The 19,358-nt window shown below is 42.1% G+C and overlaps 1 protein-coding gene and 1 pseudogene across 1 annotated transcript in view; both read left to right on the plus strand.

The window, feature by feature from the left end:
* The window catches only part of LOC135520227 (synaptic vesicle glycoprotein 2A-like), a 71,826-nt gene extending 66,053 nt beyond the window's left edge, over positions 1 to 5,773 (plus strand). The window contains exons 11-13 of the mRNA XM_064945626.1: positions 71 to 277; positions 623 to 782; positions 1,491 to 5,773. Coding sequence (XP_064801698.1) covers positions 71 to 277; positions 623 to 782; positions 1,491 to 1,674 — 551 coding nt within the window. The 3' untranslated portion in view covers positions 1,675 to 5,773. The remainder of the gene's footprint in view (positions 1 to 70; positions 278 to 622; positions 783 to 1,490) is intronic.
* Positions 5,774 to 8,751: 2,978 nt separating this feature from the next.
* On the plus strand, positions 8,752 to 12,384 carry LOC135519680 (bolA-like protein 1; annotated as a pseudogene).
* Positions 12,385 to 19,358: the final 6,974 nt, after the last annotated feature.

Here is a 19,358-nt window from a genome sequence, read left to right on the forward strand (position 1 = left end):
AAAGTCTATCCCTACATTGAATCGAATTAACCACAATTCTCGTCAATAACACCCCCCCTCTCCCCAACAGATCTGTTCAAGTACAGGCTGATCAACAGCAAACTGGTCAACAGCACCTTCCTGCACAACAAGGAGGGCTGCATGCTTAGCGACTTCAGCGACGAGAACAGTGCCTACATGATATACTTTGTCAGCTTCCTGGGCACCCTGGCCGTGTTGCCCGGCAACATCGTGTCGGCGCTGCTCATGGACAAGATCGGACGGCTGAGGATGCTGGGTAATAGAGCGAGGAGAGGCAACAGTGTCGTCACGGCTACAATGGTGTCATCTGATTTTGCACTGTACTGTTGGTGCATGTCTTCGACACATAGAGATCAGCAACCTTAAGAAAACAAAATGTAGTCTGCTTAATCTATGGTAGATTGGGCAGAATTTTCTGTCTCACAATGGCCAAAATGGATTCAGCAAGAATAGCAGGCATATTAGATGACATATTCATAGATTCACTCATTTTCCCTCTCTTCTTCTTCTCTCTCTCTCTCTCTCTGACCCCTCCTTACCCTCTATCTCCCTCCCTTTCCCTCCCTCCCTCCCCATCTCTTTCCCTCCTCTCACTCTTCAGCGGGCTCAAGTGTTATCTCTTGTGTCAGCTGTTTCTTCCTGTCGTTTGGCAACAGCGAGTCGGCCATGATCGCTCTGCTCTGTCTGTTTGGGGGCATCAGCATCGCCTCCTGGAATGCCCTGGACGTGCTGACGGTGGAGCTTTACCCCTCTGACAAGAGGTAGGAAACACCAACCAGAGAGCCACACCAAAACCTTGGCATTGTGGAAGGTTGTAGTTTCCAGGGTGTACTGGCAAAAGTGGTGCCTTGATGTGATTGGTTACACTAGATGGTAGATGGAGGAAAATGGAGGTTGTAGTACTGTGTAAGAGCATTGGTGGTAGTGGTGTGTGAAACTGGGTGGGAATCCTTACTGCCACCCAATGGCTGAGTGAACACTGCACTGCCTCAACCAACATATATATAAAAAGAAAAAGCTATATATCCCAGTAAACTGGGTTGACTGAAACATTTCTGGCCATTTCAAAACTCTGAGATCTCATCATAGCAGACTGGCTGTTCATTATTATCAACGGGGTTCGAGCCCTGAATGCTGATTGGCTGACAGCCGTGGTATATCAGACCGTATACCATGGGTATGACAAAACATTTATTTGTACTGCTCTAATTACGCCGGTAACCAGTTTATAATAGCAATTAAGGTACCTCGGGGGTTTGCGGTAAATGGCCAATTTACCACACCACCTCATGCCTTTTGCTTAATAATATCGGACCATGATTAAATATTATTTTCCAATTTGAAAAAGGGTAGTAGTGCTGCCCATCTGGCTGAACAGTCCTCCTGTAGGTGTTACATTATGAGTTCAATCTAAGACTGTTTGAATAGAGGTCATTAGGGATCTGACTGATCTTCCTCTCTCCTCCCAGATGCACAGCGTTTGGCTTTCTAAATGCCCTCTGTAAGCTGGCAGCCGTGTTGGGCATCAGCATCTTCACCTCTTTCGTGGGCATTACCAAGGCTGTGCCCATCCTGTTCGCCTCCGGGGCGCTTGCAGCGGGCAGCTTCCTGGCGTTCAAGCTGCCGGAGACGCGGGGCCAAGTGCTGCAATAGTGTGGCCACACCCCTAGGGGGCGACATGGGGAGTCAGAATGAGTAAGCCACACTGTGAACAACAAGTAGCCCAAGAAACCCCTAAACTCTGCCCTGTACGCCCCATTGAAGTCAGAGCCTATTCACAGGAATTAGTTCAATGCAGATGCTGCACAGATCTACTAAGCTGTAAATATTGTGGATTGCCTGATATTGGATGTACTGTTTAGATAGACACATCTCTATACTACTAAGATCTGTGGAACTGTGCTGCCGATGCTTGACATTGATCCCTATGAATAGGCTGTGAGTTGGTAGAGAAAGGGAAGTGCAACCCTACTCTGCCCCTAGACCAACAGAAGCTGTTCCAACTTGAATCCTTGTTCAGTGCAATCTTAATCACTGAGTGTATGTGTTTTTGAGGGTTGAGGAGGTAGTTTAGATGCAGGTCCCCAAAATGAAGACAGATTACTGGGGTTATGGGGTAGGGACATGGGGTCTAGTTTATGAGCCATGCCAATAGCCCGTAATAGAAATTACCACTAGCCATCCAATCCATATTCACACCAATTTCTCTGATAAGCTCAGCTCACTTCCATCTACATGAGTCTACATTGCTATGGTAGAACGTCAGTCATAAATTATACGTTATGCCTTGATTTGAACCATTTTTGACTTAATGGGTAAACCAAAACATTCAGTTAAACCAAGGCCTCCTCATTTTCATACCTTCCAAGGTCTTGTGTTTATTTTATGTACAAAATAACTGCCATTTTATAGGTTTTAGAACATTCCAGGTTTACTTTTCATTATGGTTTGAATGAGACTGTTGACAAAAGTGATCTGTTGAGCTTTTTCCCTTTAAAACATTCTTTCTAGCCGTTCAATCTCAATCAATCATAAACGGCTGCTCAAATCAATCCTTCAAATCTCAATTTCTGACAATGTTGAAATTTGTTCAGCCCACATTGTTCGCCATGTACATTTTAGAACAGCACTTTTGTTCAAACATTCCACATTTAAAGCACAAATGTTTGCTAATGCAAATAGGACTGTTGTCACAATTTGTTACAATAGTTATTATTATTGTCACGTTTTAAACAAACGTTTAAAAGCCCACAGTTCAAGCGTCATTCTTGCTTCATGTATCCTGTAGTAACAAATGCCTTCTTTGTTCCATCTGTCATAGGTTTTATGTTTTACTCTTAGAAAATGTGTTTTTGGATAGTGGTATGCATAAGTGAATTCGACAATACGAAAATGGCATTGAAGTGTATCATGTTACTGTAGATCAATAAGTCAGATGTTAGATGTTGAATCCATGTCCTTTTTACGAGAGAAATCACACTGCCTATGATATCATTTGCCTGTTCTAACATTGACCTTGGATTTCAGGAACATTCTCGCAACCCTTAAACACATCAAACCACTTTAATGTACACAACTGAAACATACGTTTTCATTTTTTGTGATATTGTGAAACAGGAACTAGATGTTCAAAGTGGAGCGAAAATCCTCAAAATAATGAAGTTGAAAATAAGACACAAAGATATGGAAAGGACGTAGTAAACTTCCGTGAAACATTGCAACAATGTGACATATTTTCAGTAGATTCCATTTGAAATTTATTTTGAGTTTGAAAGATATTAAGATATATTTAAGATTTATTTATTTAATATATATTTACTTTTGGGTGCAATGTGTTTCAAAAGAGACTATAGTGGTAAGGACATATATGCACTGTCATTAAATACTATCATGTACATCATAGCCCATATTTTATGATTTATTTTGATATGGGTGTGAGACTGTGCTTGTTTGCCTGTGCAATATTGAACTTTGACCTACAATATTGATGTGTTTTTTGTGGATTCTTGATAGCTTGTTTATTAGTTGTTTTATTCGATACTTGGAGTATGATTAACTGATGTGGTGATACAGGTAAAAGCTGCTTTATTGATCGGATGATCAAAACGACAATTAAACCTCAATGAGATGGGGAACATTATTGGATGCTTATGGGAAACATTTCACCGAGCATTGAAATAGAAGTAGTATAACTTTCCTTTGATTTCTACCCTTGAAGCTTAGAACATCATGATATATGGGTACATTTAACATGTTACACACCTCCGCTGAGGTTTTTTTTTATTATACATGATAGACTAGGACTAAACACACTGCTAAGGGCGGTGTCCTCATGGGATATCTGATCCATAGATTTCCTGAACATTGGTTTGGTACCAAACAACGTTTCACATTCCCCTTATAGCAAGCACATTGATCAAGTGTGGTATGTTCACAATTGCATGTTACAAAGAAGCAAACTCAGAAAAGCAACAAAGCGCTGATTCAGCAACAAAGGAAATGATCATAAACTGCCATTTTTTAGGATAGCAGCCATATGTAGACTTAACAGCATTCTAGATAAAGACCAATCCATTGCACTAAATGTACTTAGCTGTACATGCACAGTTGTTAATGCCTTGCATTCTTGAAAAGACCAAAACCTTTGAGACATAAAATATATCAGTAGCTAGCACATGAAGGGAAACAAGGTAAAGCAGTTGCCGTACGCACAATAGCTGCTTACAAGTGACCAATTTAAGACAGTAGCCAAATGATTCATTGGTACCAAATGAGTCACGCATGCAGTTGTGAACCGCACACAAAATAATCAGTATACATTGATTTGCAGTAGTCGCAGTTGACTATTTATTGACATAGCAACCTCTCACTTTACTTTATGTTTACATTACCATAAACTAGCATATCGTACATTCAGTGTATGACCCCTTAATCTATATAGGAACTTCAAGCCATTACCACATTCCTCAAAATCGACATACATTAGTCTACACATCCAAACCATTCACTGATGGTTTAGTGACTGCCGATCTATAAGTGTGCCATGAGTAACTTCTCTCATTGATTATTGCCAAATATTTTTGTATGTCTTAAGTTTATACTATGTCATAAAGAAACTGGAATATAGATTTAAATATGTAAATTAAAATAAATAAAATATAACATAGATCATTAATAAATATTATAGCTCTTTATAACCTTTGACCCCTTGAAAATATTTCTGTGGTAGGGGAGCAGTTTTTATGAACTGATATGGGACGTGGATGGCCAGTCTGTCGGAAAGTACATTTATTCACAATTCCTCTAAGAAGCGCAGTAATCTGAAAAGATTCCATTTGTTATTGAAGAATCAGCATCAGCATTGCAGCATGTGTCTGATCTGTGTTTCCATATCCTATCTCTATGTTGTCATAATTATACCGCCCATGAAATGATAAACAAGGATGTCAATATTAATGTTGTATAGTACGACATGGAACGCTGTGAAATGCTTAACTATCTATTTACTCTCTCAGTGAACCAGTTCAGGATATTTTAAGTCAAGATTGTTTCTAGTACCTGTAGTTGCATATTTTCAATTCTGTTACATGTTTTTTTTGTATTCTTAACTTGTTGCTCGGTCAACGGTCAATCATGAGTGCAAAAACGTAATTATAGCAATAAGTGTTAGATTGTTTGTCTTTTATCTCTCCCCAAAACACTATTGGGAAATGAAACACATTATATGCTGGGCCTTTTCCACTGAAATGCTGTGTGTTGGCTTCTACTAAATGGGACTGAATGGCTTATATTCACTTCTAAAACTACCCCTAGGTCTTTGGAGGCTTTTGTCAATAAGAAAACATTGCAATTAATTACATGTAACAGAGAATTTATCACTGTCATAGTACTGTGCTGTAGAATCTGTAGTTGTTTGTATGTAAGTATAGATCATAATATTAGAAATTACAATACTATACATGTGGAACCATAAAAAAATACAAAGGACAAAAAAACTGAAGTGTAAATGACAGAATACTATTGTATGGTGTCTTCGATTTACTGTATTTTGTAAATGAAAATGGAATATAAGTAAATACATCAAAATAAATACTACTGGTTATGAAGAATACTTAAATGTTACAACGTCATGATTCTGTTATAAAGTTTGTGTGTGAGATTTTTTCTTATCTTTTGTCATCGTTTATTTATTTACCTTTTCAGAACTGCAATGGATAGCAAAGAAAAATAAACTACTGTCCTAATGATGAAACCCTTGTAATTATATAATTTTCCGAATTGATAATCAATGATAAAATTAATTTCTTGACTTTTGTGCCTAGGGGTCAGAACAGAATCCCACTGAACACAGATGTTAATCCAATGTCTTATTCCATGTTGGTTCAATGTAATTTCACCAACAGGCATAATAGCTCATTATGCCTGTTGCACCTCCACCAGTACTAAATTGACTAGCCTACAAAGACTACAATTTACTGCTGCAAATATGAGTCCCAGTTCGTCTACAAAGACTACAAAGTCACAGACAGTCCAAACCAGGCGGCACTTCCTGTGTACGTTGGATAACTGAGGACGCTGTGAAAAGGTAGGTTGCAAATACATTTATGACAACTCGCTTTGGGTTATTACAGCTTTGATAATTTATTAATAACAACCCTAACTAGCTACGGTACTATTTGAGGCTACGAAATGCAGTCAATGTGGCAGTGAGTACTGCAAGTAGCTAGCTAACCAGTTAGATAACGTTAGAAGGCTAACGTAGCTAGTCATAGTATGTTGTGAAAGAAATTAGCCCACGTCAATTGGCAGCATTGCATTTTCATGTATTAAAGAACAGATGTTGAAGCTATAGATAACAAATACTGTAGCTATGTAAAGCAGAGTCTGCTGTAAAATAGCTGGCTTAACAGCAGATAGCAAGCTACTGGATGCAAGATACACACAAAAACGGTTCCAAAAGGGTTATTTGTTCCAAAAGGGTTATTCGACTGTCCCCATAGGAGAATCAATCAATCCAATGTATTTATAAAGCCCTTCTTACATCAGCTGATGTCACAAAGTGCTGTACAGAAACTCAGCCCAAACCTCAAACAGCAAGCAATGCAGGTGTAGAAGCATGGTGGCTAGGAAAAACTCCCTAGAAAGGCCAGAACCTAGGAAGAAACCTAGAGAGGAACCAGGCTATGAGAGATGGCCAGTCCTCTTCTGGCTGTGCCGGGTGGAGATTATAACAGAACATGGCCAAGATGTTCAAATGTTCATAGATGACCAACAGGGTCAAGTAGTAACAATCATAGTGGTTGTCGAGGGTGCAACAGGTCAGCACCTCAGGAGTAAATGTCAGTTGGCTTTTCATAGCCGATCATTCAGAGTATCTCTACCGCTCCTGCTGTCTCTAGTGAGTTGAAAACAGCAGGTATGGGACAGGTAGCACGTCCGGTGAACAGGTCAGGGTTCCATAGCCGCAGGCAGAAGAGTTGAAGCTGGAGCAGCAGCACGGCCAGGTGGACTGGGGACAGCAAGGAGTCATCAGGCCAGGTAGTCCTGAGGCATGGTTCTAGGGCTCAGGTCCTCTGAGATAGAGAAAGAAAGGAATAAAGAAAGAAAGAGAGAGAGAATTAGAGAGAGCATACTTAAATTCACAGGACACTGGACAAGACAGGAGATCACGTCAGTGACTCAGTCCACTCAAATCACGCACCCTTCCCAGGGAAGAGCACCAGTAAGCCAGTGACTCAGCCCCTGTAATAGGGTTAGAGGAAGAGAATCCCAGTGGAGAGAGGAGAAACGGCCAGGCAGAGACAGCAAGGCCAGTTAGTTGTTCCAGTGCCTTAACGTTCACCTTCACACTCCTGGGCCAGACTACACTCAATCATAGGACCTACTGAAGAGATGAGTCTTCAATAAAGACTTAAAGGTTGAGACAGAGTCTGCGTCTTTCACTTGGGTAGGCAGACCATTCCATAAAAATGGAGCTCTATAGGAGAAAGCCCTGCCTCCAGCTGTTTGCCCTGCCTCCAGCTGCTTGTAAAAAAAAAAAAAAAACATTTTTTACACCTTTACTTATCTAGGCAAGTCAGTTAAGAACACATTCTTATTTTCAATGAAGGCCTAGAATGGTGGGTTAACTGCCTTGTTCAGGGGCGGAATGACAGATTTGAACTTGTCAGCTTGGGGATTAGTTTTTGCAACCTTCTGGTTAATAGTCCTACGCTCTAACCACCTGCCTTACATTGCACTCCACGAGGAGCCTGCATGGCAGGCTGACTACCTGTTACGCGAGGGCAGCAAGAAGCCAAGGTAAGTTGCTAGCTAGCATTAATCTCATCTTATAAAAAACAATCAATCTTAACATAATCACTAGTTAACTACACATGGTTGATATTACTAGTTTATCTAGCGTGTCCTGCGTTGCATATAATCGATGCGGTGACTGTTAATTTCTCATCGAATCACAGCCTACTTCACCAAACGGGTGATGATTTAGTCGTTGCACCAAACCTAACCATAAACATCAATGCCTTTCTTTAAAATTAATAAACAAACCTGCATATTTAGTTAATATTGTCTGCTAACATGAATTTCTTATAATTAGGGAAATTGTGTCACTTCTCTTGCATTCCGTGCAAGCAGTCGGGGTATATGCAGCAGTTTGGGCCGCCTGGCTCGTTGCGAACTGTGTGAATCCATTTATTTTTAACAAAGGCCGTAATTAATTTGCCAGAATTGTACATTGACATTAACATTGAAGGTTGTACAATGTAACAGCAGTATTTAGACTTAGGGATGCCACCCGTTAGATAAAATACGGAACGGTTCCGTATTTCACTGAAAGAATAAACATTTTGTTTTTGTTATGATAGTTGACCATATCAATGACCAAAGGCTCGTATTTCTCTGTGTTATTATGTTATAATTAAGTCTATGATTTGATATTTGATAGAGCAGTCTAACTGAGCGATGGTAGGCAGCAGCGGGCTCGTAAGCATTCATTCAAACAGCACTTTCGTGCATTTGCCAGCAGCTCTTCGCAATGCTTCAAGCATTGAGCTGTTTATGACTTCAAGCCTATCAACTCCCGAGATTAGGCTGGTGTAACCGATGTGAAATGACTAGCTAGTTAGCGGGGTGCGCGCTAATAGCATTTCAAACGTTACTCGCTCTGTGACTTGGAGTAGTTGTTCTCCCTGCTCAGCATGGGCCGCGGCTTTTGTAGAGCGATGGGTAACGATGCTTCGAGGGTGGCTGTTGTCGATGTGTTCCTGGTTTGAGCCCAGGTAGGGGCGAGGAGAGAGAAGACAGCTATACTGTTACACTGGCAATAAAAAATTACCTATAAAAATATCCAGTAGTCAAAGATATATGAAATACAAATGGTATAGAGAGAAATAGTCCTATAATTCCTATAATAACTACAACCTAAAACCTCTTACCTGGGAATATTGAAGACTCATGTTAAAAGGAACCACCAGCTTTCATGTTCTCATGTTCTGAGCAAGGAACTTAAACATTAGCTTTTTTACCTGGCACATATTCCACTTTTACTTTCTTCTCCAACACTTTGTTTTTGCATTATTTAAACCAAACTGAACATCTTTCATTATTTATTTGAGGCTAAATTGATTTTATTGATGTATTGTATTAAGGTAAAAGAAAAGTGTTCATTCAGTATTGTTGTAATTGTCATTATTACAAATAAATGTAAAAAATTGTCAGATTAATCGGTATTGGCTTTTTTTGGTCCTCCAATAATCGGTACCGGTATTGGCGCTGAAAAATCATAATCGGTCAACCTCTAGTGACCATAGCGTACGTGTAGGTATGTACAGCAGGACCAAATCGGAAAGATAGGTAGGAGCAAGCCCATGTAGCAGGACCAAATCGTGAAGATAGGTAAAGCCTGTGTAATGCTTTGTAGGTTAGCAGTAAAACCTTGAAATCAGCCCTTGCCTTAACAGGAAGCCAGTGTAGAGAGGCTAGCATTGGAGTAATATGATCAAATATTTTGGTTCTAGTTAAGATTCTAGCAGCCGTGTTTAGCACTAATTTAAGTTATTTTAGTGCTTTATCCGGGTAGCCGGAAAGTAGAGCATTGCTATAATCTAACCTAGAAGTGGCAAAAGCATGGATACTTTTTTCTGCATCATTTTTGGACAGAATGTTTCTGATTTTTGCAATGTTACGTAGATGGAAAAAAGCTGTCCTTGAAACAGTCTTGATATGTTTGTCAAAAGAGAAATCAAGGCCCAGATTAACGCCAAGGTCCTTCACAGTTTTATTTGAAACGACTGTACAACCATCAAGATTAATTGTCAGATTCAACAGAAGATCTCTTTGCTTCTTGGGACCTAGAACAAGCATCTCTGTTTTGTCCGAGTTTAAAAGTAGAACATTTGCAGCCATCCACTTCCTTATGTCTGAAACACAGGCTTCCAGGGAGGGCAATTTTGGGGCTTTACCATGTTTCATCGAAATGTACAGCTGTGTGTCATCCGCAAAGCAGTGAAAGTTAACATTATGTTTCCGAATGACTGGTAGAAACATTTTGGGTTCCATGTAGAACCCTTTCCACAGACGGGACAGCCAAAGAACCCTTTTATGTTGTAGATAGCACCTTTTCTCCTAAGAGTGTAACTTCTGAACCTGAAGAGGGAACACCAAACCACTTCTTCATTGCAAGCTGACGACTGTCATCGCCTGCCCCAATCCTCTGAATGTTGCCCAGTGTCAAATCAAATCAAATTTTATTTGTCACATACACATGGTTAGCAGATGTTAATGCGAGTGTAGCGAAATGCTTGTGCTTCCAGTTCCGACAATGCAGTAATAACCAACAAGTAATCTAACTAATAATTCCAAAACTAATTTCTTATACACAGTGTAAGGGGATAAAGAATATGTACATAAAGATATGAATGAGTGATGGTGCAGAGCAGCATAGGCAAGATACAGTAGATGGTATCGAGTACAGTATATACATATGAGATGAGTATGTAAACAAAGTGGCATAGTTAAAGTGGCTAGTGATACATGTATTACATAAGGATGCAGTAGGTGATAGAGTACAGTATATACGTATACATATGAGATGAATAATGTAGGGTATGTAAACATTATATTAGGTAGCATTGTTTAAAGTGGCTAGTGATATATTTTACATCCTTTCCCATCAATTCCCATTATTGTTCTCAGCTATGCTCGTCCAATCTCCACCACCCACGCCTTCACCATGGCTCTTAGCCCACTTCAGACCCCACGTGGCTCCTGATCCCAACCTGCCCATGGAGGGGCCATACGGACCAAGCTCACCCAGCAGCTGGAGCCAGAACCCCTGGAAGTCCACAACGAGAGCCACATGCACGCCGTGCCCCCTGGATCCGAGTCCCACTTCCCAGTCCTGGTGGTCAGCCCAGATTCGACTGCCTCTCCCAGCTACAGCGCCACCACCTTCTCAATGAGACCCTAGCCGAGGTGCTGAAGACCTGTATCCACGCAGTGGGGCAGCAACCCCAGTATAGCCAAGAGCCCACCCTGCATGGGAGGATCCAAGGGGGACCACAAGGTGGAGGAGGAACTCAAGGCTGGATGGGGACTGACCAGCGAAACTCAGCAGTCATCAACCCTGGTTCTAAAGAGTAACAGCCTGTGCAGGCTTTGGTTCCAGCACTAACTCATCTATTAAAATGTGTTGTCTGTTCAAGACCTTGATTAGTTTAATCAGGTCTGGAACAAAAGCCTGCACGCCCCATATGCCTGTAGTTTAATCAGGTCTGGAACATAAACCTGCACGCCCATATGCCTGCAGTTGAAGATGGTGTCTATTAACATTGTTGTAAACTAGTGTTATATAATTTCATTACTGCTTGAGAGGTTGTTTCTAAATGAGCAGCATCACTTCGGTCTCTTGGCAGTTTAATTCAAGAAGAGTTGTGTTTTAGATTAATTAGACTCTTGCATTTAGTGGCCATCACTATAATGTCTCAAGATCTTGTAGTTCAGTAGTATGTGGTACATTGAACTATATGATATGATATGAAGTGATGGAGTGTTTTTTCAGGTGCATTTGGGGCAGTTTTGTGGTTGGCCTCATTTATTACATTATTTATATCATTATACAAATTTAATGAAATATTGCATGTAATGTTTTTGTTTTGCATACTACCTTTGCATACACATTTGCAATATAGGTTTAAAAATGGCTGTGTTTTGATTTTGAAATGGAACTCTAAATGTAGTACTAATGTTACCACATGAGGGCAGTATGTGCAAATGTTATGTTGATTTGAAGTACAGCGTTGACAGAATGATGAAACATGGCTTCATTCTGTCATTATGACACTGCCTTTCATCAACTCTTCAACACAGTAATGATTCAATCCCATAATACTTTTTATTTCATTTCTCACCATAACAAAATGCCAGTGTTATAGCAACAGGGGATAATCACTCAAATTGTGGAATATAAAGTGTTGGTTAATAGAGGTGGTCAAACTTGATTGTCTTAACTCACATACAGGGTGTATCACAGTTCACTTACTTCCTTATCAATTTGACTTATTAGCCTGTCTTTTCTAATTATTGTGGATGGCTTAGGGCCAGAAGACAGGGTGAAAGATGTTGGTGGTTCTCAGAATGACATATCCTAACCCTATCATGGCCGTGTGTTTCTATTTCTGTCTCGGCTGTATGTGTCAACGTGAAGGTCCTCGTGTCCTACCCTCAACCCCAGGACCTGCCAGAATATCTGTTATTACAAAAACATGTAAGAGTAATGGCATGAAAAACATTGTTGGTGATAGCCTAAACAAACAGTGAGCAAACATATTTTCCCAATGTGCTGTTTTTCCAATAAATTAGTAAACATTTTAATGTTTTAGGAGGTTTTATTGAAATATTTCAGTACATCAACAAACAGGATCACTTTAAAATATGCAACTAAATCAACAATATTCAACAGAGCCAAAACAACCATCCAAGCGGCCATTTTTCCCATACATTTTTTAAGTGCTGAAAAGCTCATAAAGATGGTCCTTATTGAATGTGGAGTCAACTCAAGGTTGACTTCTACAAACGTCCCTGTCTGGAATAGACAACCTGTCAGGCCTTACAAAAGGCCCTGTAAGGAAGGTGAACAACTTGTGTCACTGGTTTGAAAAAGGAAAACAGTAACACAACCATTTTATGACCCGGTCTATTAAGAGTCAGGCCTCAGGGGGAGACGTAAACTACTACACAGGGGCAAAAAGCGAAGGGTGAAGGCAATTGCAATAAAGTCTACTGCCTCGGGAAGCAAAGACTTGTCTCTGCAAATTAGATTTACCTGTCACAATTCCAGGTGCTGTTATGAGGGAGTGGCGAGGAAGACACGTCAACCATTTTAAACCAGCATAGCATAGTGCTGTTGCAACAAAAATGACGAAGTTGATTGGTTGATATCCTTCATGAGTTGTTATGAGATGAGAGTTTGTAGAGTTTATTGAACTGCTAGTTCACAACTCAATCAGAAAATTCTGACGGTGTATAGGTAGCATGGGTTAGGGTCAATTGCTTTCCAATTGGTAATACTTTGAAATGTATTCATTTAAAACTATAAGTAATGTTGACATATAATGTGTTATCTTCAATTCATGAACTGAAATTAAATTAAATTAATGGATGGACAATATTAAAAACTAAAACAAATGACAGCCAACTCTGGTAGATAGGCTGCTTTCCCTCTGGCTGGTCCCTGGTGATGATGGATCATTCAAGGGGTCCCGGGTTGCCCACGTGTCCTGGTCTGGGTGATCCATCAGTGGGAACCCACCTCAGTGGTAGCCTGCTCTACGTCAGAGCCAGGAGTAATGGTGCCAGGCCGGTCTGGGACCCTGGGCAAGGCAGGGTTCCCGCGATGGCCCCTGATTTACGCTCCCGGCTCTGGACCAGGTCTCCTTTTGCATAGCTGACCCCTCCAGGTTGGCGGTCAGGGGGGCTCGAGGAGAGGAGGGAGGGAGGCACCAAATGGGTGTCTACTCTGAGAAAAGGCCCTGCCGGGGCCTGCTTGACCGTCCCAGGGGACTATCTCCCTCCACAGCCCCCCTGGTCAGCTGCAGTGTCTGTGCAGCATGTGTGTGGAGGGAAATGAGCCTGTTAAACTCATTTCATTAAACCCCACTAGTAACAACACTTGTTAAATTGACATGTTTTGAATGATAAAGCTGGGGGTGTTACACATTAAAAACTATTAATCATTGTAGGAAATGTTACAAAGACCCATGACTATTATATGGGATGATTTGTACTAGCTTTATTATCCTATTTTGCCTTAAAAACATACTTTGACATGTCTTCACAGTAGGTCAAAATAGGGAATACATCACATTCAAAACACTAATTACAAGTTAGAAACTTCAGAAAAGGTTTTAAAAGTTCACACTGATCTGATAAATAATCATTATCTGGTTTCACAATGTGAGAAAAAACAAGTGTTGGATTTAAGATGACAGTAATAGCCTATTATAAAAGCCTACTAAGTCCTTTAATTGGAAAGTTTTTCTCTCTCACGCAGCACACTGCCTACTAATGAATTCAGTGAATGGGCGGCTTGAAGGAAAAGGACAAAGAAAGAGATAGGGGAAGACAATATCCTTGTGTGGGAGAATTAGTTACACTCAGTAGTCTAAGTATTCAAAGCAGAGAAAAGGGCTGCAGGGATTAAGAGAAAAGTCCACACAGGTGGGCTCTGGGAGAAACCAGGGTCACATGACAGGACGTTACCTCGTTTGATAAACACCAGCAGGGCTCACAGGAAGAAGGAAGGGAGTTATTTTATAGGGGAATTAACTGGTGCTACACATCAGGTATTTATTAAGGCAGATCTCCCAGGTGTGCAGTACAACCAAGTCAAGCAAAACCTCTTGGAGGGTTTCTTAATGAGAAACATCTTGGATCTAAACTTCGTAATGGTCAGTAAATAGTCATACTGATAAGGGTTGTGATTTGAGACTAAGAATGAGGCTAAGCATATTTCAGTCTTCATGGGAGAGGAGTTAAACAATCTCAAACAATCAATCACACGTAATCACTTTTGCACATTTTCCTCTGCACATTGGTCAATCATGTCATTAGATGAGAAGCATTCTTCTACCTTTGCCCCTTTACATTTTCACTTATTTTATTCTGGGTGCAAGAATATTTGACCTCCACAAACTCCAGTTATAAAAGAAGCATGTCATATTGATTGTTTTTTCCTTTTCAATCAAAGAAGACAAAATGTTCAGTTGTGTAAAAATATCTACTCAATCCCCAAACTCCAAGGAATTATGAAATTGAGTAACATTTTACTTGTGCCATGCAGAGTATCTGCCTTTGTGTGATGACGACTTTTGGGGTGTGCATGGTTCGCTGACTCACACGACAGTGGAAAACCATGACTTCAGAGTTGAGTCTGGGGCTGGTTAGGCTGGTTTTGGGCCAGAGTGCACAGGCCTTACCCCTAAGCCCTCTGGAGGATCCATGCTCAGTAACTGACATGCATGCCTCTTATTCTCTCCCCTGCAGGGCTTCAACTAGAGGAGTGTACATGTCAAGACAGATGGGACACAGATAAGACTCCCTCTTTCAACCTCGTCTCTCTCTGTCCTCCCTCCTGCCTCTATCAAGCTCTCTCTTTCTCAGCCCCCTGTCAGCGTTTCAGCAACCTCTGATCTTCTCTGATCTTTTGTTGATCTATGATGCGTCTTTTAACCTCTTCTCGTTCCTTTCTCAACCTTCCCTCTTCTTCTAATCGTCCTTCAACTGTTTTTAGTTTGGGACCCCCTCTCAATCCGCTCTCGGCCCCCATGTTCTACGCACAAACTATTTTCAAACTTTTCTCAACTTTCCCTCTCAACTGTTTCAAAGCACCCCTTTGAATCCACTTCCAGCCGCCTCGCTCATTCTCTCTGAACTTTTTGTTTTTCTTTCGCAGCCTTTTGCTAACTTATTCTCAACCTTCTCCATTTCACTCTTCACTTTTCCTCAACTCTCTCTCAACTTTTTAGCCGGCCCTCATGTCCATCCTCTGTAGACCACCTAACGTAGCTTGGCTGCACTTTGTCCTCCAACCTTCTCTCAACTTTTCTCAACCAGCCCTGCCATTCAAGTGAGCTCCATGCTCCGCTTCTTATAGAGGAATACCAATGCTGAGCCCCCCAGAGAGCTGATAGAGCCTATTTATGTTTAATGCACAGCCTGAAGCTATTATCATATTACCATGTGATGTTATTGCTTTGCCCCCTGAGAATTACTTAATGTTCATGTTTTTAGTCAGAGGTTGTAAGTTATTCAAACATAAATGTTGGGAATCTTTTAGTATTTTGAGTGACAGCCGACAGAGGTACATGAGCCTATGGCTGTAGGGTGCGGCGCCTGTATTTGGCATCAACTCACTCTTCCTTATGGTCTCTTTCTGGTTTAGTTTGTTGGACCCAAAATGCACTGATATGGATGGTTACTCACAAATGTAACTTCAACTCATAATTCATTCCCTGTCTATAAGAAATGATCAGAAAATGCTCAGATACTGAATAGATCAATGCTTCATTCTCAGGATGTTGAGGAAGTATTTAAGAGCAAACAGTAGTTATTCCACATAGTGCTATGGGGTCCCTTTTTCCTGTTGGAAAAACAAGTGGTCACGGTCGGGTCACCCAAACCTAACGTTGCAGTAAACTCTCATGAATGCCCTCCATTCTATCCCAACCTGCTGAATTGCTGAGGAAAGGCACCTGGTGTGCGTTGGTTGTGGTAGTAGTGTCCTATAGAGATTGTTTGGCCGGGTGTAGGGCATAAAGGTCATCCCAACGCAAGGCCAGTGAATAGAGGGTTAATCTTCATCGCTTCAGATGTACGGTCAAGCTGAAAAGAGCCAGAACGCTTGACTCGGGGCTCTGACAAAATGTGATCTATTGTTCATCTGTCGGGCGCCCGTGATATATTCTATCCTACACTCTCGGACAAAACGTACCCGGCGATTATACAAGCGGGGCCGCTGGCCTGTAACAACGCCAGCTCAGGGAGTTTGGACACCAGGGTGTTTGACCTCTCGAGTCCTCTGCTCTTTTGTTCCCAGTGACCTCTGTCCCTTTACCCCCCCCACCTCTGAACCTAAAACCTCAGTCCCCGCCCTCACTCTCCCACACACCCTTCACACAAACAAATGAAGAAATGGGGCCCTCCAGTTTATTTTATTAGCACTTTGAAACCCAGGCCTTTTAAAGGGGAGGAGAGAAAAATAATAATAGGATTTATTAGGGTTCAAATAAAACAACGGGGCTCAGGTGAAGTTCTGGGTCAGATGGGGGTGTCACCGTGTTTGATTTTAGGAACCCCTCCGTTTTTGTCTTTGACCTTGGAGCTCTGAAATGGTGAAAAACGCAGACTTGGAGACCCCAGATCATATGTTGACGTCAGTGAGTGAGGGGGGTTGGTGACCATATGGGCTCACACCGAGGACCAAGGACCAATGCAGGGGTTATTTCTCTCACTCTCTCTTTCTCTCTCTCTCTTTCTCTCTCAGACAGATGGAAAAGGTATGCCCCCCCCCCACACACACACTTTTCTTCAACAACTAATAGGGATCAAATATTAAATAAAATAAATCACACACACACACATAACCAGTCCAGTCCTGGTGTGGTGTTTGTTCATTGCCAGGTGACTGTTGTCCCCTTGTCTAACTCTGTGATTTGACCTAGTGAGTAGTGGTGGGAGGTAGGCAGCCCATGTCCCTTCCTGAATCCAATTTACAGTAAACACTTTCCACGTAGGTCTCCGCTCTGCTGACCCTGTGTCTTGCCCACTTCTCTTGTTCCCTCTCCTCCTCTTCCCCTGTTCCTCTACTTTACAGTTGGTGCTCCCATCATCTTTTCCACTGTTTACTAAACAGACAACAGACTCTCTTGCAGCCCTCCCCCTCTTTCCTCACATGCATGTCTTTGTTTGGGATCATCTGAGCAGAAAATGGTTTACATTAACTGATGAGTTGAGTTGCACCCCCGTTTGCCCTCAGAACAGCCTCAATTTGTCAGGGTATGGACTACAAGGTGTTGAAAGCGTTCCACAGGGATACTGGCCCATGTTGACTCCAATGCTTCCCACAGTTGTGTCAAGTTGGCTGGATGTCCTTTGGGTGGTGGACCATTCTTGATTCCTACAGGAAACTGTTGAGGCTGAAAAACCCAGCAGTGTTGCAGTTCTGGACACACTCAAATAGGTGCGCCTCACACCTACTTCCATACCCCGTTCATCAGTGCTTAAATCTTTTGTCTTGCCCATTCACCCTCTGCATGGCACACATACACAATCCATGTCTCAATTGTCTCTAGGCTTAAAAATCCTTATTTAACCTGCCTCCTCCCCTTCATCTACACTGATTGAAGTGGATTTAACAAGTGACATCAATAAGGGATCATAGCTTTCACCTGGATTCCCCTGGTCAGTCTATGTCATGGAACGAGCTAGTGTTCCTAATGTTTTGTACACTCACTGTATTCCAGCAGCAGGCCTGGCGTTAAATTGCAGTGCGAGACAGGAGTACTTAGGCGCACATTCTGGGAGAGGGAAATCTGACAGTGCCAGTCTCCTTCCCTGAGGGGGAAAACCTCAGAGCACAGGGGAAGCACAGCAGCTATACACAACACTGCAGAACACAGCCTAGCACAGAACACACCTGTCTATCACAGAACACAACAGCCTGGCACAGAACACACCTGTCTATCACAGAACACAACAGCCTGGCACAGAACACACCTGTCTATCACAGAACACAACAGCCTGGCACAGAACACACCTGTCTATCACAGAACACAACAGCCTGGCACAGAACACACCCTTCTAGCACAGAACACAACAGTGTAGCACAGAACACACCTGTCTATCACAGAACACAACAGCCTGGCACAGAACACACCTGTCTATCACAGAACACAACAGCCTGGCACAGAACACACCTGTCTATCACAGAACACAACAGCCTGGCACAGAACACACCTGTCTATCACAGAACACAACAGACTAGCACAGAACACACCCATCTAGCACAGAACACAACAGCCTGGCACAGAACACACCTGTCTATCACAGAACACAACAATGTAGCACAGAACACAACAATGTAGCAAAGAACATAACAGCCTAGCACAGAACACACCCATCTAGCACAGAACACAACAATGTAGCACAGAACACAACAGCCTGGCACAGAACACAACAGCCTAGCACAGAACACAACAGCCGAGCACAGAACACAACAGCCTAGCACAGAACACAACAGCCTAGCACAGAACACAACAGCCTGGCACAGAACACAACAGCCTAGCACAGAACACAACGGCCTAGCACAGAACACAACAGCCTAGCACAGAACACAACGGCCTAGCACAGAACACAACAGCCTGGCACAGAACACAACGGCCTAGCACAGAACACAACAGCCTAGCACAGAACACAACAGCCAAGCACAGAACACAACAGCCTGGCACAGAACACAACAGCCTGGCACAGAACACAACGGCCTAGCACAGAACACAACAGCCTAGCACAGAACACAACGGCCTAGCACAGAACACAACAGCCTAGCACAGAACACAACAGCCAAGCACAGAACACAACAGCCTGGCACAGAACACAACAGCCTAGCACAGAACACAACGGCCTAGCACAGAACACAACAGCCTGGCACAGAACACAACAGCCTAGCACAGAACACAACGGCCTAGCACAGAACACAACAGCCTAGCACAGAACACAACAGCCTAGCACAGAACACAACAGCCTGGCACAGAACACAACAGCCTGGCACAGAACACAACAGCCTA

This window comes from Oncorhynchus masou, chromosome 29, assembly GCF_036934945.1.
Source record: "Oncorhynchus masou masou isolate Uvic2021 chromosome 29, UVic_Omas_1.1, whole genome shotgun sequence".
NCBI classification, from domain to species: domain Eukaryota; kingdom Metazoa; phylum Chordata; class Actinopteri; order Salmoniformes; family Salmonidae; genus Oncorhynchus; species Oncorhynchus masou.